The sequence below is a fragment of the Hyla sarda genome, chromosome 4 (assembly GCF_029499605.1).
Source record: "Hyla sarda isolate aHylSar1 chromosome 4, aHylSar1.hap1, whole genome shotgun sequence".
In the NCBI taxonomy this organism is placed as follows: Eukaryota; Metazoa; Chordata; class Amphibia; order Anura; family Hylidae; genus Hyla; species Hyla sarda.
Window position 1 is genome coordinate 403198656 of NC_079192.1, and position 27488 is coordinate 403226143.

At 40.9% G+C, this 27488-nt stretch overlaps 1 protein-coding gene across 1 annotated transcript in view; it reads left to right on the plus strand.

Moving 5' to 3' along the window:
- The window catches only part of PARVG (parvin gamma), a 46302-nt gene that overhangs the window by 13036 nt on the left and 5778 nt on the right, over nt 1-27488 (plus strand). The window contains exons 5-12 of the mRNA XM_056517430.1: nt 84-186; nt 931-1071; nt 10304-10419; nt 11206-11261; nt 15691-15710; nt 20272-20333; nt 21454-21522; nt 26079-26180. Coding sequence (XP_056373405.1) covers nt 84-186; nt 931-1071; nt 10304-10419; nt 11206-11261; nt 15691-15710; nt 20272-20333; nt 21454-21522; nt 26079-26180 — 669 coding nt within the window. The remainder of the gene's footprint in view (nt 1-83; nt 187-930; nt 1072-10303; nt 10420-11205; nt 11262-15690; nt 15711-20271; nt 20334-21453; nt 21523-26078; nt 26181-27488) is intronic.

A 27488-nucleotide genomic window follows, 5' to 3' on the forward strand; every position in this document is an offset into this window, starting at 1 on the left:
AGCCCGCTTCTAAACTTGTGACAGTCTACAACTCACACCGCTCATTGACTTGTACTGACTATCTGCCATCTTCTACTCTTCAGTTCCTTATTGACTGGATCAACAATGAGTTAAAGGAAGAACATATCGTGGTGAAGAGCCTGGAAGAGGACGTCTTTGACGGTTTAATTCTTCATCACCTTTTGCGTAAGCTATTTTTACACCGTATTATTGTCTGCCAGCAATCAAGTACTCAAGCTGTTGATACAGATTACATGGAGGACTTGGCACGTATTGCCGTCTCCAGGTTGTTTACCATGTAGAATCCTAAGCGCGCGCGCTATACCTTCACATTTCATTACTTTCTTTTTGGCTTCTTGACATTTTTGAGATTTCATCCACCACTTCTATATAACACTCATTGACCTTATTTTTTAACACCACACACATGGTCCTTGTCCCTATTGGGGCTTACAATCTCATTGCATAATCTCATTGGGGGTCACTTTTATAGGAAGCATTTAACCCTTCAGGATGTTTTTGGAGTTTGGGAGGAAAACTTGTGTCCCCCATTCAGAGGAACATACAAACATTATGAAGGTATTTGTCTCGTAGAGTTAAAGGGGTACTCCGCTGCTCAGCGTTGGGAACAAACTGTTCCAAATGCTGAAGCCGGCGCCAGGAGCTCATGACGTCATAGCCCTGCCCCTCATGATGTCACACCCTGCCCCCTCAATGCAAGTCTATGGGAGGGGGCGTGGCAGCCATCACGCCCCCTCCCATAGACTTGCATTGAGGGGGCGGGGCATGATGTAATAAGGGGGCAGGGCTATGACATCACAAGCTCCCGGTGCCTGCTCCAGCGTTCGGAACAGTTTGTTCCAAACGCTGAGCAGCGGAGTACCCCTTTTAAAATTAATCTGACAATCTATACGTCCTACTTCTTCATAGAGAAAATTGCCAACACCCAAATAGAAGTGGAAGAAATATCCTTATCCGCTATCAACCAGAAAAGGAAGCTGGGAGTGATACTGGAAGCCGTGAAAACACATCTGCAACTGGAGGAAAGCCAGCTGATGTGGGATGTGCACTGTAGGTACCAGTTGTCTTCATAGTAAACAGGGTCTTTGTCCCAAAGGGTACATTAAAAATGCTACATCTGTTCTTTAAAAACTCACCACTTACCTTTCTTCTCATGCAATTATGTCCCAGGTAGTCCCCAGCCACTTTGTCCCTTACTTCTATAGGAGAAGTTAGCTACATCCTCTAACCTCTATAGTAAAATAATTTAACTACTTCTTTCATTGCCACTATAGGTGGAGAAGTTAGCTACTTCCTTCCTTACTTCTATAGGATGAGAATTTAGCTACTTCTTCCCTTCTATTGGAGAAGTTAGCTGCTTCCTTCCTTACTTCTATAGGATGAGAAATTATCTACTTCTTCCCTTCTATTGGAGGAAAAGTTAGCTACTTCCTTACCACTTTAGGAGGCAAAGTTAGCTACTTCCTCCCTTACCTCTGTAGGAGAAGAAGTTAGCTTCTTCCTCACTTGGGTCTATTGGAGGAGAAGTAAGCTAATTCCTTCCTTACCTCTATATGAGGAGAAGTTGCTACTTCCTTCCTTACCATTATATGAGGAGAAGTTAGCTACTTCCTTCCTTACTTCTATAAGAGAGGAAGTTAGCTAATTCTTCCCTTACTTCTATAGACGGAGTAGTTAGCTAATTCCTCCCTTATGTCTATTGGAGAAGAGGCTAGCTACTTCATTCCTTATCTCCAAAAGAGGAGAAGTTAGCTTCTTACTTCCTTGGGTCAATCGGAGAAGTTAGCTACTTCCTTCCCTCTATAGGAGAGGAAGTTAGCTATGTCCTGTTTTACCTTTATAGGAGAAGAGCTTAGCTACTGATTTCCTTATCTCTATGGGAAAGTTAGCTATTACCTCTGTAGGAGAATTTAGCTCCTTCCTCCCTTACCTATAAAGGAGGAGAAGTTAGCTACTTCCTCCCATACTTCGATATGAGAAGAAGTGAACTACTTTTTCCCTTTCTTTGATACGAGGAGAAGTTAGCTACTACTTCCCTTACTTCTGCAAAAGGAGAACGTAGCGACTTTCTCCCTTACTTCTATAGGAGGAAAAGTTAGTTATTATCCAGAATCCAGACTAGAAAAACAGAACTAATTTCTTCTAAAAACAGCCCCACACCTGTCCTCAGGTTGTGTGTGGTATTACAACTTGACTCTTTTCACTTCAATGGAACTGAGCTGCAATACCTCACACAACCTGAGGACAAGAGTGGCACTGGAAGAAATCCACAGTTTTTCTAATCCTAAATAACCCTTTTAAGCAGAAGCGGTGCCCTTCACACAGCATCTAGTGCCCCCTGCAGCCTTCTCCTTGTTCCTTACTGGATGTTCCCTTGTTATCACTCTAATACTGTCCTATATTAACATACTAATTCACATTATTTACACTCGGGTTCACATAGATTGGTGTATTTATATGTATAGTGTTTGGTGTGTATTGTTTATCTGGCCCTGCTCTTAGGACGGTCATTGTCATCTATCTTAACCCTAATAAATCTGCAAAATGTGTGGCTTTTGTGAGCAGAGTAGTCGTGCGCGACGCCTCTTAGCAAAAGTGCTTCCTTTTTATGCAAAATGTCTTAGGAGCGGAGCGGAAGAATGTCTCTAATATGTTATTACGGAGGTAGAACTGTTTGTTCTTTCCTTGACTATCGAATGGGTAAAAAGCGGTAAATGGACGAGAAGTAACAAATGGACGTTTTGCCGCCTTTGTTACAGCTCGACAATTCTCCATTTACGAGGCTTAAAAGCTTCACCACAGTAATAATATTTAATATGAATCCCCGGTATGCTGGATGCCAGCAGATGCCCACATAAACTCGCCGTAATTGCATGCGCACGTATGGCACGGCGGACCCTGCCAGGAAAAAAAACTGTAGATTAAAGCTTTATCGGAAGTAAACAGAGCCCGGGGGAAGAAATTCTGTACATCGCTCGGATTTTATAATATACATTGCCAGATAGTAAGGTAAATAACATGCTGACTCCCACCTGGGCCCTCGTTATATTTTCTAATTAAAGGGGCCCTGGGGGAGTTTTAGCTTTTACTATTCTATTGAACATTAAATGGCAATTGTTTGTGCATTTTGGGTTATTTATTCCCAGTTTCTGAGTCAAAATCTAAGGTCTAGGCCCATATGGGCACTCAGGGTCCTAATGAAGTCTCATCCATACTGTTACCTCTGTGGAGAAGGCCTGTTGACGTCCATGTTTAATACTTGAATGTAGTTTCACACATTCAGATCTGTGTGCATGGGCAGATAATGGGCTAAGGGTGTACGTAAAGCAGAAAATGGAAAAATAAGGGGGGTACATGTGTCTTTTTATGGGACAGAAGATTAGACCCGGTAGTAACACCAACTGCAAGGACAAACAGCATATATAGCAAACAGATGTGGGCAATGCTTACACGGTTGTTTCCGATACAACTTGATGGTGCTGCTGTCACATTAGATGGGCACTCCGACAGGTAAAATAAAAAACTGCTGAATAAGCATATAGCATTGCTTTCCTGTCTTCTCCGTTTCTGAAATCTAAAAATGTATTTGTTTTGTGGGTATGTAATCCTCTCCGCTACCATGTGCTCTCACTACTTCCTGGTTGAGCAATTGCTCAGTACTACAATTCCCAGAAAGCATTACTTTACTTCTTCAATTCTTTATCATTCCCCTCCCACAGTACCCCTGACAGTTTCCTGCCCAGAGTTGCTGCAGAATATTTCAGTACACTGCAGTGAGTAAATTTGCAGCACATGCTGCATTCATTCCCTGTATGCTTCTCTGCCTGTGCACCCACGCAATGCGCTCAACACAAGGCAGCATATTGTATAAATCATTACTCTCTTAATGTCCTAATAAAGATTATATATGAGAAGGAAATGGTGAGAGGATGGTCAGAGATGGTGACATCACTCAAGATCCAGAAAAGCCTCCTGAGACAGTAGAGGATGATGCATTGTCTCAGGAGAGAGGGAGGAACAAGTGAGCTGCTGAGACAACACTGACAATGAAAGGACTACATTACTTTCTGTCAGAAGTATTTCAAGCAAAAACATGCAGAAGCCAGTACAACTTCAAAACATCCAGATAAGTTTCTCCCTAAAAACATCAATACTGGGTTTCTTCAGGGGAAAAAAATCACAGGACCATGCTTATCCATCAGTCCAAATGGACTGCTTACTCACATCCTTATAGCGTACCTGTCAGATCACAGAATAAAATACTGCTTCTATATATTGCTCACTAAGTCATGCAGATGCTTTACATGTTTTTTTAAGGAGTCTAGCTTCTGTATTTGGCTCACAAATCCCTCTGTTCTGCTGCTCACTCATTCTGACATCCACTGCTCATGAAGGGGTGTGTCCGAGGCAAGCACCGATGCCCTCACTCACCATGCATTCACTTCCTCCCTGAGTCTGCTGTGCTGTGCTCGCTCTCTTCATCCAATCACTGCAGGCTGCTTTATAGCCCCCTCCACTCTGTTTTCATGCTGCAGTCTGATAGGACAGGACTGGAGTGAGCACAGAGGAGTGTTAGCCCCGCCTTCACCTCCTGGGCTTTGTCCCAGTCTATGCTCTGGAAGCCTTTTATGATTTCTATAAAAAGGAGTACTTTTTTTTTTTTTTTAGATGAAGTATATTAGAAATGTAATGTTTTGCAAAGATGTATAAAATCTGAAAAGAGAATCTGACAGTGACCAAATAGATCTTCCTGGTAGCAGCCACAAGGATGTAATCCAGGACAAAATTAGAGTAAAAATGACTCTACTCTCTCCACCATTACTTTACATAGAGACATTAGCACCGCCCCCGAGGGGCCAAACTCTAGCAAAGACAGATTCAGGAAGCAAAACATAGAAGACAAACTCTCAACATAACATATCGGGAGATAAATTAGGGGTACACATGGACACGTGGTTAAGTACGCTGCCACAGGGCACCCTCTTACAGGTGCTGGACTCTTCCATCGTAGTACAGGAGCCGGTGGGAGTTCAGCCGGGCGGCAAACATGTCGCCTGTCAGATCCAGACAAGCAGAAATGAATATGTAACTGCGGAAAGACGGATGAGAAAGGAATCAAAAATCCAGATCAACAGATGGCTCACTTCACCCAGTAATGTGAACGCTGCGCCATCACATCAAACTGAGCAGAAAAAAAGAAAAAAAAGAGCATGGGATATAATACAATAGAACAAATAATTATAGTTTCCCTGACAACCGTGCAGCCCCCTACGTCAGCCCAAAGCAAATTTTGACTCACAAAATATTGTGAAAGCGAGACAAAAATACGATCCTACTAGCCAAACAATTACTACGTTACGCTTCCCCCTACCTGACAGACCAGTGTTTACTAACTGGTGTGCCTCCAGCTGTTGCAAAACTACAACTTCCAGCATGCCCGGACAGCCAACGGCTGTCCGGGCATGCTGGGAGTTGTAGTTTTGCAACAGCAGGGGGCACACTGGTTTGGAAACATTGCTATAGAGACATGGCATCTGGGCCCCAATTATCAAATTTTATTATTTTTCAACCACCGGGGAGTAGATGTAGGCATGAAATGCCCAAAATCCAAAAATTACTTAAAGGGGTACTCCCGTGGAATATTTTTTTTTTTTTTTAAAGGGGTTATCCAGAAAAAAAACTTTTTTTTTTTATATATCAACTGGCTCCAGAAAGTTAAACAGATTTGTAAAGTACTTCTATTAATTTTTAAAAATCCTTTCAGTACTTATGAGGTGCTGAAGTTGAGTTGTTCTTTTCTGTCTAAGTGCTCTCTGATGACACCTGTCTCGGGAACCGCCCAGTTCAGAAGCAAATCCCCATAGCAAACATCTTCTACTCTGTGCAGTTCCCGAGACAAGCAGAGATGTCAGCAGAGAGCATTGTTGCCAGACAGAAAAGAACAACTCAACTTCAGCAGCTGATAATTATTGAAAGGATTAAGATTTTTTAATAGAAGTAATTTACAAATCCGTTTAACTTTCTGGAGCCAGTTGATATAAGAAAAAAAGTTTTTTTTTCCTGGAATACCCCTTTAAATCAACTGGTGCCAGAAAGTTAAACAGATTTGTAAATTACTTCTATTTAAAAAAATCTTAATCCTTCCAGTACTTATTAGCTGCTGAATACTACAGAGGAAATGGTTTTCTTTTTGGAACGCAGAGAGCACTGTGCTCGTGATGTCAGCAGAGAGCTCTGTGTTCCAAAAAGAAAACCATTTCCTCTGTAGTGTACAGACCCTAAAAAGTACTGGAAAGATTAACATTTTTTAATAGAAGTCATTTACAAATCTGTTTAACTTTCTGGCACCAGTTCATTAAAAAAAAAAAAAGTTTTCCACGGGAGTACCCCTTTAATTTTTTCATTTTTTATTACATAGTTAAGTGTCTATGGTATTATGCATTTTCACCCTATCTGGTATTGCTCTGGTATTCTATTCATGAAACAGGAGGCTCAGGATGAACATTGCTTTCAATTGCCATACATTTCTGTGGAGGGAAGAACAAATATTGGGTCCCTGTGAGTGATTCTGGGCTTTGCAATGGCTCGGTATGGGCAGGGAGCGATTGTTTCCATGTGTCTACCCATAAGGCGGCTGTCTTGCACTCCTGAAAGTGCACGTGTTTTTAATAAAGAAATTAGAAAAAGCCGCTGCCAGACACCCCTGGTGGCAGCTTATCTCTAGGGAGAATGTCAGGATTGGCTTTTCTCTAATATGTTACAATCCTATGTGGTGAGCCATGGGGTGTGATGTGAGATGTAAGGGGAACATGGTGTTGCCCAGGGGTAGATGGTATTAACCCCTTCGTGTTCGTGATGCCAGGGCGTGGTTTGCCTATGTAACCACCCGAAGGTAGTACCGCTAGTCCTGGTCAGGCAGGGGCAATAAAGAGTCCAAGGCCAGGTTAAGGATAACGGTAGCTTTTACTTAGGTTAGACCGGTGGTACAGTCCATACAGTTCGGCCAGTTTCCCAGAGAGGTGGTGAGTGACACAGAGAGACCTCGCAGGCTTACTGGGACTTGCAGTGACTTGAGAGACTATAGGTGCAGGCCACACTGACTACAATTGAATTGACTTGACTGAATCTGATGACAGCAGATAAAGATGACTTGACTTACTGACTTGTGGCTGCCATTTAGGCTTGAGGCCTCCAGATGTGCTGGACACTGACCCTTAGACGTCTTGACTGGACTTGACCTCAGCAGAAAGTGAAACACAAGAGAGCATTTGTAGTACCTCCCCCTCTTATAAAGGGGGGCTGAGCAAGGAACCCATAGGCCAACTGCTGGTCACCTGGTGCTCTCTGGGTAACAAACATATGACTTAAACATGTGACAAACATTATCATGTGACTAACAATCAAGTGACCCACTTCAAAAGTCCTTTGCACTTAATATACATTATGGGGGAACACTGCAGATGAGCCCTGAGGACATACAGGGACTCACCCTGACAGGACTGTAGGAACATATCCCGTACTGGGACATCACACCTATATACAATCCCAGACATCTATTGCAAAGAGACATAGACATTACAGCATTGCTAGGGGGGGGGGGGGGGCATGGTGTCCTGCGGCATTATTGTGGTGAGCCACGGGGTGTGAAGGTGAGGTGAATGGGGCAGATGTAGATGGTATTAACCCCCAAATGTTCGTGACGCCAGGGCATGGCTTTCCCGATAACCACCCAAACGGTAGCACCGCTAGTCCTAGGTTAGGCAGGGCAAATAAATGTCCAAGGCCAGGTCAGGGTTAATGGTAGCTTTACTGACGTAGACAGATGGTACAGTCTTTACAGCTTGGCCATGATCCCAGAGAGGTAGCCAGTAACACAGAAGGACCACGCAGCTTGCTGGGACTTGCAGGGACTTTGACAGACTTTAGGAAAGCCACACTGACTATAATAGACTTGACTTGACTGAAGATGGTGACAGCAGAAAGAGATGACTTGATTTACTGACATGTGGCTGCAGGTTAGGCTTGAGGCCTTCAGATGTGCTGGACACTGGCTCGGAGACGTCTGGACTGAACTTGACCTCAGAGAATGAATCACAAGAAAGTGATTGTAGTACCTCCCCCTCTTATAAAGGAGGGCTGAGCAAGGAGCCCATAGGTCAAGCGGCAGGTCACCTGGTTAGCTGGTGCTCTCTGGGTAACAAACATGTGAATTGAACATGTGACCACATTATCATGTGACTAAATCAAAGGTCCTAAAAAGGTCCTGTATATATAAAACAGTGGTCCCTCAACATACCATGGTAATTCGTTCCAAACGAGCCATCGTTTGTCGAATCCATCGTATGTTGAGGGATTCGTGCAATGTAAAGTATAGGAAGCTGTACTCACCTGTCCCCGCCGCTCGAGATTGTGTCCCCGCCGCTCCTGATGGTGATCCCGGGCCTCCGCTGGGCTCTCCTGGTCTTCTCCGGTCCTCTTCTGTCTTCTCCGGTCCTCTTCTGTCTTCTCCGGTCCTCTTCTGTCATCTCCGGTCCTCTTCTGTCTTCCGCAAGGCCTTACTGGGCCTGCGTAGCGACGTCATTACGCCGCTGCGTACGCCATTCCTATTGGATGACGTGCGCAGCAGCGTATTGACGTCATCGGAGAGGGCCGAGAAGACACCGGAAGACCAGCGCTGGACCCGAAGGGCACCCCGGAGCATCGTGGAGGGGTAAGTAATACTTACCGCACCACACGGGGAACATTAAGCTGCTATCCGGCAGCAGCTTAAGCATTTGGCGCTGCTGGATAGCACTTAATGCGATGGCCCCGACATAAAAAAGCATTGTATGTCGATGCTGACATCGACATGCGATGGCCTCTGAGAGGCCATCGTATGTCGATTTCATCATATGTCGGGGCCATCGTAGGTCGGGGGGGTCACTGTACATATAACAATATGGGGGAGACGCTGCAGGAGAGCCCCTAGGACACAGAGGGACTCAACCTGACAGGGCCCAGGTACTGTATGGGACCATATCCCGTATTGGGACATCACATTATTAGGTATGTTGCAGGTGGTCACACACTATACCTGTGGGGCCTTTAAAACCCACACAAACCCATACCACAGGGCAGATCCCCTCTGCTTTTTATATATCTCTGAAGTCACTTTCCCTTAACTCAGCTCGCCCGGTGTATGGTGGGACTCATTGAAAACAGTCGGACACTAGAGTCATGCTTTGCAACCTCTAGTGTCCAACGCTTGGCCGCGCTGCTGATGACTCCTCCCTCGCCCAGGTGTACGTCATCTTGTTGGTGCGGTGCCACGGTGCTGCGCCGCACAGGTTCACCATAAGGGTTAAAATGACTTCCATCAAGGACCACCGGATACATAGCTGCCTTAGTGCCCACTAGTGCCCTGTGCGAACCTAAATTCCCCTACTGTACTGTGTAACACTTGAAAACGCCACCACATACCATATGACTGCACTCCAGGTCCAGAGTGCCCAACAGTGCCCTTTGCACACATAATGGCAAGTATTGTACTGCATGACATTTCTATAATACATGAGGGTGCAGATTTGCCATTCAGGAGCATAGAAAAGCTAGGTGAGAATATCTTACGCCACTTTCCCAAGCACCTGAATGACATATCTACTTATAGCTATGTGTCACAGTCAGACCCTGTAATCATTACAGGGTCTGACCATCATACGCAGCTCTTTCAGGCCCCTGAATGGCACACCTGCTTAGGACATCAACCAACACGGTCAATTGGCCACCATTACTATCCCCAGCACCATTACAGACACTATTATGAGTTGTGAAGCGTGCCTGTGCATAAAGTGATACCATTACAAGCAGATAGGCCATTCAGGAGCCTGGGAAATCTAGGCCAGACATTCTCACCTAGCTTTTCTTTGCTCCTGAATGGCATATCTGCTTATGGCTGTATTGTTTTATGCACGGGCTTACTTCACAACTTATATAATAGTCCCTGTAAATTCTTGGCGGCCATGTTGGCGGCAGTGCTAAGCAGAGGTGCCATTCAGAAGCCTAGAAAAGCTGGGGTATAGTGTTAAGCTGCCTGGAACTCCTCTTGCAGTAGTGAGTGGTAATGGTCAGTAATTCATGGGGAGTGGGCAGGGCTCTACTGCGGACATTCAGCTGTTGCAGAACTACAACTTCCAGCATGCCCGGACAGCCAACGGCTGTCCGGGCATGCTGGAAGTTGTAGTTCCGCAACAGCTAGGGACCACTGTTATAAACCATATGATCCATGTATATTTCTCTCCCGCAGTGATCCACAGTAAGGACCTTCTTGCCACCCTTCATCTCCTTGTTGCCCTAGCCCGCCATTTTCGGCCCGATCTTCCGCTTCCTCCAAATGTGTCGGTAGAGGTAATTGTTGTGGAGGTAAGACACATTACACATCACTTGATAACTTCTACTGGTACCAATCATAGAGGCAACTACACCCATTAGGTAAAATTATTTACTTTTGGTTTCGTTATGCTGCAGTACCACACGTAGCCTGTGGAGAAGTGTGGCGCTGTTTTGAGGAGAAGGTTGCCATGTTTTTTTTTTTGCGGTCCTGTACAAGACCTATTCATACGCCATAAACATGTCTTGTCAACCGAATACTAATACCCTATCTGTAACAACCCAAATACATAGGGGGAGATTTATCAAAACCTGTGTAGAGGAAGAGTGGTGTGGTTGCCCATAGCAACCAATCAGATAGCTACTTTCATTTTTAAAAATGAAAGAAGTGATCTGATTGGTTGCTATGGGCAACTGCTCCACTTTTCCTCTGCACTGGTTTTGAAAACTCTCCCCCATAGATTATAAGTATTCCCGGGTATATATATGTTATTTGGGAAAGGTGGGTGACGATCTCTTCGGGGGCTGTAGTGTTTTGGGCGCAGTCATTGTCACCCGTCTTTCCCAAACACAAAGGAACTCCATCCCTGACGTATAATGTTCCCGCCGGCTCATAATTTGTACCCAAAATGTGTTTAGGAAGTTTTACCACACTCATTCTTCCATGTGGTGATAGTTAGGCCGGTCCTTTAAAGGTCATGTTTTAGAAAAGGATCCTGCGTTTCGCTGGCGACGGCGTTTTCTTCCTGCGCCAATTATATCTGACATTTTCTTTGGCTGACACTGAATGAATCTGATGTTCTCTGCCCAATATTATAGCCAACAAAAACCGGGATGAAGACCGGAAAAGCTATCGAATTTCTTACCAAAAGCAGGTGAGAATGTTCTATCTATCTAATATCTATCTCATATCTATCTTATATCTATCTATCTATGTATCTAATATCTATCTATCTCCTATCTATCTATCTATCTATCTATCTATCTATCTATCTATCTCATATCTATCTATCTATCTCATATCTATCTATCTCATATCTATCTATCTCATATCTATCTATCTATCTATCTATCTCATATCTATCTATCTATCTCATATCTATCTATCTCATATCTATCTATCTCATATCTATCTATCTCATATCTATCTATCTATCTCATATCTATCTATCTATCTATCTCATATCTATCTATCTATCTCATATCTATCTATCTCATATCTATCTATCTCATATCTATCTATCTATCTCATATCTATCTATCTCATATCTATCTATCTCATATCTATCTATCTATCTATCTATCTCATATCTATCTATCTCATATCTATCTTTCTATCTATATCTCATATCTATCTATCATCTATCTATCTCATATCTATCCATCTATCTATCTCATATCTATCTACCTCATATCTATCTATCTATCTATCTATCTATCTCATATCTATCTTTCTATCTATATCTCATATCTATCTTTCTATCTATATCTCATATCTATCTATATCTCATATCTATCTATCTCATATATATCTCTTTATCTATCTATCTCATATCTATCTATCTCATATATATCTCTTTATCTATCTATCTATCTATCTATCTCATATCTATCTATCTATCTCATATCTATCTATCTCATTTCTATCTATCTCTCTCATATCTATCTATCTATCTATCTATCTATTATCTATCTCATATCTATCTATCTATCTATCTATCTCACATCTATCTATCTATCTATCTATCTATCTATCTCATATCTATCTATCTATCTATCTATCTATCTCTTATCTATCTCATATCTATCTATCTCATATCTATCTATCTCATTTCTATCTATCTCATATCTATCTATCTATCTATCTATCTATCTATCTATCTATCTATCTCATATCTATCTATCTATCTATCTATCTATCTCATATCTATCTTTCTATCTATATCTCATATCTATCTATCATCTATCTATCTCATATCTATCCATCTATCTATCTCATATCTATCTACCTCATATCTATCTATCTATCTATCTATCTCATATCTATCTTTCTATCTATATCTCATATCTATCTATATCTCATATCTATCTATCTCATATATATCTCTTTATCTATCTATCTCATATCTATCTATCTCATATATATCTCTTTATCTATCTATCTATCTATCTCATATCTATCTATCTATCTATATCATATCTATCTCATATCTATCTATCTATCTCATATCTATCTATCTATCTATCTATCTATCTATTATCTATCTCATATCTATCTATCTATCTATCTATCTCACATCTATCTATCTATCTATCTATCTCATATCTATCTATCTATCTATCTATCTATCTCTTATCTATCTCATATCTATCTATCTCATTTCTATCTATCTCTCTCATATCTATCTATCTATCTATCTATCTATCTATCTCATATCTTATCTATCTATCAATTTCTCTCATACCACGGGGGTGTGATGTGAGGTGTAGGGGCAGATGGTGTTAACCCCTTAGTGTTCGTGAGGCCAGGGCGTGGTTTGCCTATGTAACCTCCCAAAGGTGATCCCGTTACTCCTAGGTAAGGCAGGAGTAAATAATAGTCCAATGCCAGGTTAAGGTTAGCAGTAGCTTTACTGAAGTTGAACAGATCTAACAGTCTTTACAGGGGTAGTATGGTTCCCAGAGAGATGTCCAGTAACACAGGGGACCTCGCAGCTTGCTGGGACTTGCAGTGACTTGACAGACTCTAGCACAGCCACGCTGACTATAAATGACTTGAGATGACTGTAGGTAGTGACAGCAGACAGAGATGACTTGACTTACTGACATGGGGCTGTAATTTAGGCTTGAGACCTCCAGATGTGCTGGACTTTGGCTCTGAGATGTCTGGACTGGACTTGACCTCAGCAGAAAGTGAAACACAAGAGAGATGGTAGTACCTTCCCCTCTTATAAAGGGGGGCTGAGCAAGGAGCCCATAGGCCAACTGCAGGTCACCTGGTCACCTTGTGCTCTCTGGGTCGCAAAACATATGACTTGAAAATGGGACAACCCTTATCATGGGACTAACAATCATGTGACCATATCAAAGGTCCTTTACCCTTAATATAAAACTTATACACATTATGGGGAAACACTGCAGTAAAGCCCTGAGGATGTACAGGGACTCAACCAGACAGGACTATAGGAGCATATCCCATACTGGGACATCACCTATCTGTCTATCTATCTTTATTGATCGAGGGGGTGGATCGCCATTCTGTGGCACTATGGTGTAGTGTCGTCCCGAGCATTTCCTGGCTTCCTGTGCGGCTCAAGACAACTTGTCACAAATTAGTTGAACACAGGGGGGCTTAGGCCCTTCTCGCCTTCTCTTACAAGTCAGCCCCCTGATGACGTGTGTGCGGCCCATCTGTACGTCCCGCCTGTTATGAAAGGCTCGATACAACACTGATCCATGGTGCCGAAGAATGTAGAACTTTCGAGGGCATAAAAAAGACAAAAAAAGATGATCCACCCCTGACAGGTAAGATAAGTTTTAAAACATTTTAAGTGTACCTGTCATTAACAACAACTTTGTATATAATGTAGATAATACCATTATATTTATATTTGTAATATACATTGGTTACGAAATGTGTATATTTTTGTTGCTGCATCTATTGTCTGTGTGTCTCTTTGAGGAGTCCAAATACAGGAAGTGAGGGTGGACAAGCAGGGCTCTGTACACTGAGGACAAGCAGGGCCCTGTACACTGAGGACAAGCAGGGCTCTGTACACTGAGGACAAGCAGGGCTCTGTACACTGAGGAAAAGCAGGGCTCTGTACACTGAGGACAAGCAGGGCTCTGTACACTGAGGACAAGCAGGGCCCTGTACACTGAGGACAAGCAGGGCCCTGTACACTGAGGACAAGCAGGGCTCTGTACAGAGGAGAAGCAGGGCTCTGTACAGAGGAGAAGCAGGGCTCTGTACACTGAGGACAAGCAGGGCTCTGCACACTGAGGACAAGCGGGCCTCTGTACACTGAGGACAAGCAGGGCTCTGTACACTGAGGACAAGCAGGGCTCTGTACACTGAGGACAAGCAGGGCTCTGTACACTGAGGACAAGCAGGGCTCTGTACACTGAGGACAAGCAGGGCTCTGTACAATGAGGACAAGCGGGCCACTGTACACTGAGGACAAGCAGGGCTCTGTACACTGAGGACAAGCGGGGCTCTGTACACTGAGGACAAGCGGGGCTCTGTACACTGAGGACAAGCGGGGCTCTGTACACTGAGGACAAGCGGGGCTCTGTATACTGAGGACAAGCGGGGCTCTGTAGACCGAGGGCAAGCGGGGCTCTGTAGACCGAGGACAAGCGGGGCTCTGTAGACCAAGGACAAGCCGGGCTCTGTAGACCGAGGACAAGCGGGGCTCTGTAGACCGAGGACAAGCGGGGCTCTGTACACTGAGGACAGGCAGGGCTCTGTACACTGAGGACAGGCGGGGCTCTGTACACGGAGGACAGGCGGGGCTCTGTACACTGAGGACAAGCGGGGCTCTGTACACTGAGGACAAGCGGGGCTCTGTACACTAAGGCTCTATGACCTGCCCCCAGCTCACACAGCAAGATGATTGACGAACCAGAAGCCTGCACAGAGCCCTGCCTGTCCTGTCCTGCCCTCACTTCCTGTATTTGGTCTCCTCACAGAAACACCCAGACAATAGCTGCAGGGACAGCATTTTTTTCACCCAAAAATGCACACATTTTTATAACTAATTTATATTACGAATATACATATAATGGTATTATCTACGTTTTATAAAAAGTTTCTGTTAACGACAGGTACACTTACTTGGCATCAGGGGGCGCAAAAGAGTTCTACTCAAAGTAGGAAGTCTTAGAAAGTGACTGGGAATGTAAAAGGGTAACAAATCTACCAACGGTTATTTGTTTCCCTGTAAGTTTTTAACTGTACTTTACAGTAATGCTACATTTTACTTTAGAACCAAGTTTATTTCAAGGTTAAAGGGGTACTCCGCTGAAAACATCTTATCCCCTATCCGAAGGATTGGGGATAAGATGTCTGATCGCGGGGGTCTCGCCGCTCGGGTAGATGTTTTCAGCAGAGTACCCCTTAAAGCTTCTCTTCTCTCATCTGCCTGTCATGGCGGTGAGTGTTCTCTTCATTGTTTTCCCGCTACCTGTACACGTATGATGTTTACAGCCCGTGACCGGATGACTGATGTTTTCCTCTTGTTTGTTCTTTTCATTACAACCCATTATGCACCTCGATGCCTCTTCCTCCTCGGCTCATTTCAGCGACGAAGACGCGGCTCTCAGTAAGTGATATTATGTTTAATTCAAGGCCCCCGCTTACTTCTCCTTACGGAGCCGCCCGATTGGGCACAGCTTAAATGCATTGACCCCGCAGGGAGGAGCAGCGTTTCATTGTGAGATGCTGGACCGCTCTGCCGTTGCCTTGGTGACGGTAGAGAATGCTAAAAAAAAATGCAGTTTAGGGTATACACGGCGGGATGGAGCCGAATAGACAATAATTGACACCGATGTGAGAAATGGCTGAGAACACATTTAACCTGTCAGGCTGCCATGTCTCTCCGTCTCTTTAAAGAAAAAAAAAAATGTTTTTATTTTTTTTAAAGAATTTCGAGAACGGGTACATATAAGAAAAGTAATTTCTTAGGCAAGAAAGTTCAAGATTTACAGATGTAGCAGAACTGAACGTTATGTAGTGGGGTGGTCTCAGCACTATGACTCCTGTTAATGTCACCCCCTCTATGTGCCAGATAAGAGTCCTATTCTGCTCTGGGGGGGCTGGGACCTAGGACCTAGGGGGGCATACCTAGGACTCCAAGCTGTGGACCTCAAGATGTTGCAAAACTACAATTCCCAGCATGCCCGGACAGCCGTTGGCTGTCCGGGCATGCTGGGAATTGTATTTTTGCAACAGCTGGAGGTCCACAGTTTTAAGACCACAGCATTAAAGGGCTTATCCAGGAAAAAATTTTTTTTTAAATATATATATATATATATCAACTGGCTCCAGAAAGTTAAACAGATTTGTAAATGACTTCTATTAAAAAATCTTAATCCTTTCAGTACTTATGAGCTTCTGAAGTTAAAGTTGTTCTTTTCTGTCTAAGTGCTCTCTGATGACACGTGTCTCGGGAACCGCCCAGTTTAGAAGCAAGTCCCCATAGCAAACCTCTACTAAACTGGGCGGTTCCCGAGACAGGTGTCATCAGAGAGCACTTAGACAGAAAAGAGCAACCTTAACTTCAGAAGCTCATAAGTACTGAAAGGATTAAGATTTTTTAATAGAAGTAATTTACAAATCTGTTTAACTTTCTGGAACCAGTTGATGTATAAAAAAAAAAAGTTTTTTTTTCCTGGATAACCCCTTTAAAAAAGTCTTAATCCTTTCAGTACTTATGAGCTTCTGAAGTTGAGCTGTTCTTTTCTGTCTAAGTGCTCTCTGATGACACGTGTCTCAGGAACCGCACAGTTTAGAAGAGGTTTGCTATGGGGATTTTCTTCTAAACTGGGCGGTTCCTGAGACAGGTGTCATCAGAGCACTTAGACAGAAAAGAACAACTCAACTTCAGAAGTTCCTAAGTACTGAAAGGATTAAGATTTTTTAATAGAAATAATTTACAAATCTGTTTACCTTTCTGGAGCCAGTTGATATATAAAAAAAAGTTTTTTTTCTGGATAACCACTTTAACCCCTTAAGGACTCAGCCCATTTTGGCCTTAAGGACTCAGACAATTAAATTTTTACGTTTTCATTTTTTCCTCCTCGCCTTCTAAAAATCATAACTCTTTTATATTTTCATCCACAGACTAGTATGAGGGCTTGTTTTTTGCGCGACCAGTTGTCATTTGTAATGACATCACTCATTATATCATAAAATGTATGGCGCAACCAAAAAACACTATTTTTGTGGGGAAATTAAAACGAAAAACGCAATTTTGCTAATTTTGGAAGGTTTCGTTTTCACGCCGTACAATTTATGGTAAAAATGACGTATGTTCTTTATTCTGAGGGTCAATACGATTAAAATGATACCCATTATTATATACTTTTATATTATTGTTGCGCTTAAAAAAAATCACAAACTTTTTAACCAAATTAGTACGTTTATAATCCCTTTATTTTGGTGACCTCTAACTTTTTTATTTTTCCGTATAAGTGGCGGTATGGGGGCTCATTTTTTGCGCCATGATCTGTACTTTTTTTTGATACCACATTTGCATATAAAAAACTTTTAATACATTTTTTATAATTTTTTTTTAATAAAATGTATTAAAAAAGTAGGAATTTTGGACTTTGTTTATTTTTTTTCGTTCACGCCGTTCACCGTACGGGATCATTAACATTTTATTTTAATAGTTCGGACATTTACGCACGCGGCGATACCAAATATGTCTATAAAAAATGTTTTTTACGCTTTTTGGGGGTAAAATAGGAAAAAACGGACGTTTTACTTTTTTATTGGGGGAGGGGATTTTTCACTTTTTTTTTACTTTTACTTTTACATTTTTTTACATTTTTTTTTACACTTGAATAGTCCCCATAGGGGACTATTCATAGCAATACCATGATTGCTAATACTGATCTGTTCTATGTATAGGACATAGAACAGATCAGTATTATCGGTCATCTTCTGCTCTGGTCTGCTCGATCTCAGACCAGAGCAGGAGATGCCGGGAGCCGCACGGAAAGGAGAGGGGACCTCCGTGCGGCGTTATGAATGATCGGATCCCCGCAGCAGCGCTGCGGGCGATCCGATCGTTCATTTAAATCGCGAACCGCCGCAGATGCCGGGATCTGTATTGATCCCGGCACCTGAGGGGTTAATGGCGGACGCCCACGAGATCGCGGGCGTCGGCCATTGCCGGCGGGTCCCTGGCTGCGATCAGCAGCCGGGATCAGCCGCGCATGACACGGGCATCGCTCCGATGCCCGCGGTTATGCTTAGGATGTAAATGTACGTCCTGGTGCGTTAAGTACCACCTCACCAGGACGTACATTTACGTCCTGCGTCCTTAAGGGGTTAAACAGATTTGTAAATTACTTCTATTAAAAAATCTTAATCCTTTCAGTACTTATGAACTTCTGAAGTGGAGTTGCTCTTTTCTGTCTAAGTGCTCTCTGATGACACCTGTCTCGGGAACCGCCCAGTTTAGAAGAGGTTTACTATGGGGATTTTCTTCTAAACTGCGCGGTTCCCGAGACACGTGTCATCAGAGAGCACTTAGACAGAAAAGAACAACTCAACTTTAAAAGTTCATAAGTACTGAAAGGATTACGATTTTTTAATAGAAGTAATTTACAAGTCTGTTTAACTTTCTGGAGCCAGTTGATATATATAAAAAAGTTTTATCCTGGATAACCCCTTTAATACATATTAATTTGAATGGCCAATGTGTAATACTACATTTCTCCAGAAGAGGCCGCTGCAAGGAAAGTATATGCCTAGATGGGGCTCTTCCCTGGCGATCACAGGTGATCGGCAGGGTGAGAAAAGCCAGATCCAGTGCGACAAACTGATTGTCTTAATAAAAGCTTAAAGGGGTACTCCGGTGGAAAACTTTTTTTTAAATCAACTGGTGCCAGAAAGTTAAACAGATTTGTAAATTACTTCTATAAAAAAAATCTTAATCTTTCTAGTACTTATCAATTGTTGCATGCCCCAGAGGAAATTATTTTCTTTTTGGATTTCTTTTTTGTCATGACCACTGTGCTCTCTGCTGACACCTCTGTCCATTTTAGGAACTGTCCAGAGCAGCATATGTTTGCTATGGGGATTTTCTCCTGCTCTGGACAGCTCCTGACATGGACAGAGGTGTCAGCAGAGAGCACTGTGCTCGTGACTGAAAAGAAATCCAAAAAGAAAAGAATTTCCTCAGTAGTATACAGCCGCCAATAAGGAATGGAAGGATTAAGATTTTTTAATAGAAATAATTTACAAATCTGTATAACTTTCTCGCACCAGTTGATTTAAAAAAAAAAAAAAAAAAAGTTTTCCACCGGAGTACCCCTTCAAAGTGGTTCTCTGGAGGGAAAAATGTTTTAAAATCACCTGATGCCAGAAAGTTATACAGATTTGTAAATTATTTCTATTTGAAAATCTTAATCCTTCCAATACTTATCAGCTGCTGTATGCTCCACAGGAAATTGTGTAGTTCTTTCCTTTCTGACCACAGTGCTCTCTGCTGACACCTCTGTCCGTGTCAGGAACTGTCCAGAGCAAGAGAAGTTTGCTATGGGGATTTGCTCCTGCTCTGGACGGTTCCTGACACGGACAGAGGTGGCAGCAGAGAGCACTGTGGTCAGTCTGGAAAGAACTACACAATTTCCTGTGAAGCATACAGCAGCTGATAAATTCTGGAAGGGTAACGATTGTCAAATAGAAGTAATTTACAAATGTGTTTAACTTTCTGGCACCAGTCTATCACTCCAGTACTGGAGTACTCCTTTAATGACTATATATAATATGGTTCTGCAACTTATAAATAGTATATATATATATATATATATATATATATATATACTTTTTTTTTTCTTCATTATCATTTTCATTACCTCTGCTTGCTGTCAGTGAATGGGAGCATTCTTGTTTGCTACAAGAGGTTCAATATCTGTACAGACCTAATTTTCCTCACAGCTGGGCTTTTGTTACTTTGTGAGCTCAATAATCTGGACTCCAAGACAATACAGTTCACCTGCACAGATACACTGTATCAGAGAACAGTCAGTGTTGTCATGTGGACATGTGAAGCTCTAGGTATTAGATATGCAATTTTTCATGCATATTTCTTGACAACCATTACTACTTTCCCGGACTTTTCAAGACTTTTCTTTGTCTTTCTTTTCTAGAGAAGGACGGATTCGATCAACTTTTTGAGCTTACTCCGCATACAGTAAATGATGTTAAACAGGTAAAATCGTTTCCCTCCATTCATGATCACTCGGCATTGTATCATAAACTTCATAAAAACAGTATTATAGAAATCATGGCTTATTTAAAAAGGACCACTAGGGGTCCCCAAATCATCCAGATCACAATCCTGTCCGGCTGCAGCATCATCTTTGTCCCAGCTAAAGTACAGGCTGGGAGAAAGTTCAGAAAGTGAGGGCAGGACTAACACATCTCTGGGGTCACTCCTGTCCACAGACTGCAGCATGAAAACAGAGAGAGGAGGGTTAAAGAGCAGCCTGCAGTGATTGGATGAAGAGACCCAGCACAGCAGACTCAGGGAGGAAGTGAATTCATGGTGAGTGAGGGCGGGCTTTGTGCTTGCCTCAGAAACACCCTTTTCTGAGCAATGTATGCCAAAATGAGTGAGCAGCAGAACAGAGGGATTTGTGAGCCAAATACAAACCCTAGACACATAGAAAGACATGTAAAGCATCTAGTGAGTAACATATAGTAGAATTTTTTTATACTGTTATCTGGTACATTTTAAAGGGAATATCCAACCTTCATGTTAGATGATTTTTCAGCATAGCATTTTGGAACTAGAAACTACTGTGTTAAAAGGTGGGCATACACTTTAAATGGGACCCTGACCGATCGCTGGAATGACCTGGGAGAAGAATATGCTAAGCTTTTCCTCTGGCCCAGAGAGTAGGGAGGGAAGTGCCCATATGTGCGCTTCTCTCCCTGCTTGTTCTAGCGATCGGTCAGTGTTTAAAACATGTGTCCTAGAGATATGTCAAATGATTTTTCTTGTAACAGGTACTCTTGAAGGGTAGGCTCAAACGTAGCGCATCCGCTGCCTATTTGACACTGCGGATGCACTACTGCCCATCCTTGGATGGTGCCCCGAGCTTTGCCCATGTGTCCTTCTGGCAGCAGCTATCCGCCGTTATGAGCAGACACAGGGGGAGCTGAGAGTGGCGCATGCATGCATGACTCGTAGCTCCCTCTGTGTCTTCTCGTAGCGGAAGATTGCTGCTACCAGCAGGAGACACGGGCACAGCTGGAGGCACCCTGGTTGGGAAACACTGAAATAAGGCATTGTGATAAGTTAGTCATGTGTCTTCCTTTGCTTTCAGGCAATGCTGAATTTTGTGAATAAGCAGTTGTTGACTTTAAGCCTTGCGGTGACAGATCTCGACACTCAGGTATAACCACTATAATACTGTCCCTATATATTACTGCCTCCTATATATAAGAATATAACTACTATATTACTGCCTCCTATATATAAGAATATAACTACTATAATACTGCCTCCTATATACAAGAATATAACTACTATAATACTGCCTCCTATATACAAGAATATAACTACTATAATACTGCTCCTATATACAAGAATATAACTACTATAATACTGCTCCTATATACAAGAATATAACTACTACAATACTGTTCTCTATGTACAAGAATATAACAACTATAATACTGCCTCCTATATACAAGAATAAAACTACTATAATACTGCCCTTATGTACAAGAATATAACTACTATAATACTGCCTCCTATGTACAAGGATATAACTACTATAATACTGCCCTTATGTACAAGAATATAACTATTGTAATACTGCTCCTATATACAAGAAAATAACTAATATATTACTGCTCCTATATACAAGAATTTAACTACTATAATACTGCCCTTGTTTACAAGAATATAACTATTGTAATACTGCCCCCCATTAGCAAGACTATAACTACTATAATACTGCCCCTATTAACAAGACCATAACTACTATAATACTGCCCCTATGTACAAGAATATAACTACTATAATACTGCCTCCTATGTACAAGAATATAACTACTATAATACTGCCCTTATGTACAAGAATATACCTACTATAATACTGTTCCTATATACAAGAATATAACTACTATAATACTGCTCCTATATACAAGACTATAACTACTATAATACTGCTCCTATATACAAGAATATAACTACTATAATTCTGCCCCTATTAACAAGACTATAACTACTATAATACTGCCCCAATATACAAGAACATAACTACTATAATACTGCCCCTATGTACAAGAATATAACTACTATAATACTGCTCCTATGTACAAGAATATAACTGCTATAATACTGCCCCAATATACAAAAATATAACTACTATAATACTGCCCCTATGTACAAGAATATAACTACTATAATACTGCCCCTATGTACAAGAATATAACTACTACAATACTGCTCCTATATACAAGAATATAACTATTGTAATACTGCTCCTATATACAAGAATATAACTACTATAATACTGCTCCTATATACAATAATATCACTACTATAATACTGCCCTTATGTACAAGAATATAACTATTGTAATACTGCTCCTATATACAAGAAAATAACTACTATAATACTGCTCCTATATACAAGAATATAACTATTGTAATACTGCTCCTATATACAAGAATATAACTACTATAATACTGCTCCTATATACAGGAATATAACTACTATAATACTGCCCTTATGTACAACAATATAACTATTGTAATACTGCCCCCCTATTAACAAGACCATAACTACTATAATACTGCCCCCTATGTACAAGAATATAACTACTATAATACTGCCTCCTATATACAAGAATATAACTACTATAATACTGTTCCTATATACAAGAATATAACTACTATAATACTGCTCCTATATACAAGAATATAACTACTATAATTCTGCCCCTATTAACAAGACCATAACTACTATAATTCTGCTCCTATATACAAGAATATAACTACTATAATACTGCTCCTATGTACAAGAATATAACTACTATAATTCTGCCCCCTATGTACCCATGTACAAGAATAGAATTACTACCTGATCTCGAGACTGAGGTCAAGTGTAAATGTTCTTCTCTCAGCTACTGTGGTTTTGTATAAAATCTGATTTAGGGATTATTTAACCTATAGAATTTCAAGGTGGAATCTGCCAGGACCGTCCATAAGGAATATCCGTGCAGATTCCGCCTTGCAACACATTCGTTTGGTTACGAAACTTTCGTACAGACTGAATTAGCGGTTACTTTCTGCAGCGGGAAAAAAGCTCTGAAATTCAAAGCCCCATTCATACTGCAGGTATTTTCCCATAATGGTCACTCATCACCTATCTGCAGAAAAGGTGAAGATTGTCAGACGACTATAGCCAAGTGTTGAATAAGCCGCCACATTCATACAGGGACAGAACCCCCATTTTTATGGTCAGTCGGTGTCCCAGAGGTCAAAAACAGAGCCTTTTTTTTCAATTTATTTTTATAATTTTATACAAACCCCACATTATTTTGTTCTGTTTAATCTAGTCAGTCCGGGACTCATTTTGCATGAAATATAAATAATAATTTTTAGAGAAGCTTTGTGCGGACATCAAAGCGTATTCTGATTTGGTAAACATTTTTCTCTTTTAATATATGTAATGCATTAAAATTACCAACAATTTCAATTCCAACTGAGGCCAAGTCCCTGGAAGAAGAGATCTCGGTAAATTACAAATTAATTCAGAGAAGGGAGAAATTCATCAATTATACAAGATTTCCTGAAGGACCTTTCAGGAAATATCTGAGATCCATTGATCAAACTTTACTGTATATAATAAGGAGCACAAAGGAGAAATGAGAGCAGCCTGTCACATGTTACAGAATGAAGAAGGATGACAAATATATGTAGTAGAGAAAAACATTAACTCCTATGGACAAAGTATAACAAAACAGTAATAGGTTTACTATAATGCCATCCTCTAGAGACTAAAAAGATAACTTCTATTATACTGCCTCCTAAGTATTATAATAATGTCTCTAATACAGCCTGCTATGTACAAGAATACAACTACTATAATACTGCTCCTATATACAAGAATATAACTACTATAATACTGCTCCTATATACAAGAATACAACTACTATAATACTACTCCTATATACAAGACTATAACTACTATAATACTGCCTGCTATGTACAAGAATACAACTACTATAACACTGCTCCTATATACAAGAATATAACTACTATAATACTGCTCCTATATACAAGAATACAACTACTATAATACTACTCCTATATACAAGAATATAACTACTATAATACTGCCCCAATATACAAGAATATAACTACTATAATACTGTTCCTATATACAAGAATATATCTACTATAATACTGCCCCAATATACAAGAATATAACTACTATAATCCTGCTCCTATATACAAGAATATAACTACTATAATCCTGCTCCTATATACAAGAATATAACTACTATAATACTGCCTCCTATATACAACAATATAACTACATAATATTGCTCCTATATACAAGAATATAACTACATAATATTGCTCCTATATACAAGAATATAACAACTATAATACTGCCTCATATATACAAGAATATAACTACTATAATACTGCTCCTATATACAAGAATATAACTACTATAATACTGTCTCCTATATACAAGAATATAACTACTATAATACTGTTCCTATATACAAGAATATATCTACTAAAATACTGCTCCTATATACAAGAATATAAGTACTATAATACTGCTCCTATATACAAGAATATAACCACTATAATACTACCTCCTATATACAAGAATATATCTACTATAATACTGCTCCTATATACAAGAATATAACTACTAAAATATTGCCTCATATATACAAGAATATAACTACTATAATACTGCTCCTATATACAAGAATATAACTACTATAATACTGCCTCATATATACAAGAATATAACTACTATAATACTGCTCCTATATACAAGAATATAACTACTATAATACTGTCTCCTATATACAAGAATATAACTACTATAATACTGTTCCTATATACAAGAATATAACTACTATAATACTGCTCCTATATACAAGAATATAACAACTATAATACTGCTCCCTATATACAAGAATATAACTACTACAATACTGCTCCTATATACAAGAATATAACTACTATAATACTGCCTCCTATGTACAAGAATATAACTACTACAATACTGCTCCTATATACAAGAATATAACTACTATAATACTGCTCCTATATACAAGAATATAACTACTATAATACTGCCTCCTATGTACAAGAATATAACTACTACAATACTGCTCCTATATACAAGAATATAACTACTATAATACTGCTCCTATATACAAGAATATAACTACTATAATACTGCTCCTATATACAAGAATATAACTACTATAATACTGCCCCTATATACAAGAATATATGTACTATAATACTGTTCCTATATACAAGAATATAACTACTATAATACTGCTCCTATATACAAGAATATAACAACTATAATACTGCTCCCTATATACAAGAATATAACTACTACAATACTGCTCCTATATACAAGAATATATCTACTAAAATACTGCTCCTATATACAAGAATATAACTACTATAATACTGCTCCTATATACAAGAATATAACTACTATAATACTGCTCCTATATACAAGAATATAACTACTATAATACTGCTCCTATATACAAGAATATAACTACTATAATACTGCTCCTATATACAAGACTATAACTACTATAATACTGCTCCTATGTACAAGAATATAACTACTATAATACTGCTCCTATGTACAAGAATATAATGAGGACATATGTGACAGGAGCTGCTGTGTAACATTAGACATCTCCACATTGTCTTTTCGGTAGTTTGCGGACGGGGTCATTCTCCTGCTGTTGGTCGGACAACTTGAAGGTTATTTTATAAACCTGTCTACATTCTTCCTGACACCCCAGTCACAGGAGGATAAGGTAACGCGTTCCGTCTCTCCTTTTACTCTCTATGCGGAAGATTTATCAAAACCTGTGTAGAGGAAGAGTGGTGCAGTTGCCCATAGCAACCAATCAGATCGCTTCTTTAAAAATGAAAGAAGCGATCTGATTGGTTGCTATGGGCAACTGCACCACTCTTCCCCTACACAGGTTTTGATAAATCTCCCCCTGTGTGTATTAGTATTATATTTTGTAGATCAATTTTTGTCAAAAATAACTTTTCAATAGCAGGTGACACCCATCTGTCTTCTACAGGTTTCTCAGACTTCAAAGATGATAAAACTCCTTTTTACTTAAAGGGGTACTCCGCCCCTAGACATCTTATCCCCTATTCAAAAGATAGGGGATAAGATGTCTCATTGCTGGGGTCCTGCCGCTGGGGACCTCCGCGATCTTCCTGCTGCACCCGGCATTTATTTAGAGCGTCGGAATGCAGCGCCGGAGGGTCGTGACATCACGGCCACACCCCCTCAATGCAAGTCTATGGGAGGGGGCGTGACAGACGTCACGCCCCCTCCCATAGACTTGCATTGAGGGGGCGTGACCGTGACTTCACGAGCCTCTGCCCCGTATCACCAATCATCCGGCACAGAGCGAAGTTCGCTCCATGCACCGGATCTGGGGTGCCGCAGCCGAGATCGCGAGAACCCCAGCGATCAGTCATCTTATCCCCTGGATAAGGGATAAGATGTCCAGGGGCCCCCTTTAACCTACCGTATTCAGAACTTTGAGTGAATAGAAAAGGGTCCCTCCCCATTTAGAATTGGCTACAAAGAGTGTCTCTCAGTCTGGAGGACTCAGCATGTCCATGTATGAGGCTGGATTCCCATTACATTTTCCCCCATACGGGAGCGCACAATTTAAGGTCCGGTTGTAAAAGCGCATACGGGGCAAAAATGAGCCGACCTGACCGAGCGTTTCACTGCAGTCGGATAATTGAAATTAATTACATACGGGAGCGCATAGAAAGGCATATGGGAGCACAAGTTTTTAGCTCTCCCCTGCCGTATGTGCTCCCGTATGGGGGAAAACGTAATGGGAACCCAGCCTTACAAGGGCAGTTTATTAATTTTATTGAGCGTCATGTAATGCTTTATTCCCCCTGTGGTGGCGCTGCAGGGAAATTGAACACGCTGCTGGTTATCCCCAGTCCTCCTGAGGACTTTGCAGGATGTAGATGAAGTCTTCCTGGGAGACATAACTACACAGAAACACCTCTTTTCTGGTCAATAGGCTACGTCTGGTGTTGTAGCTCTTAAAAGTGAATGGAGCTGAGCTGCAATACAA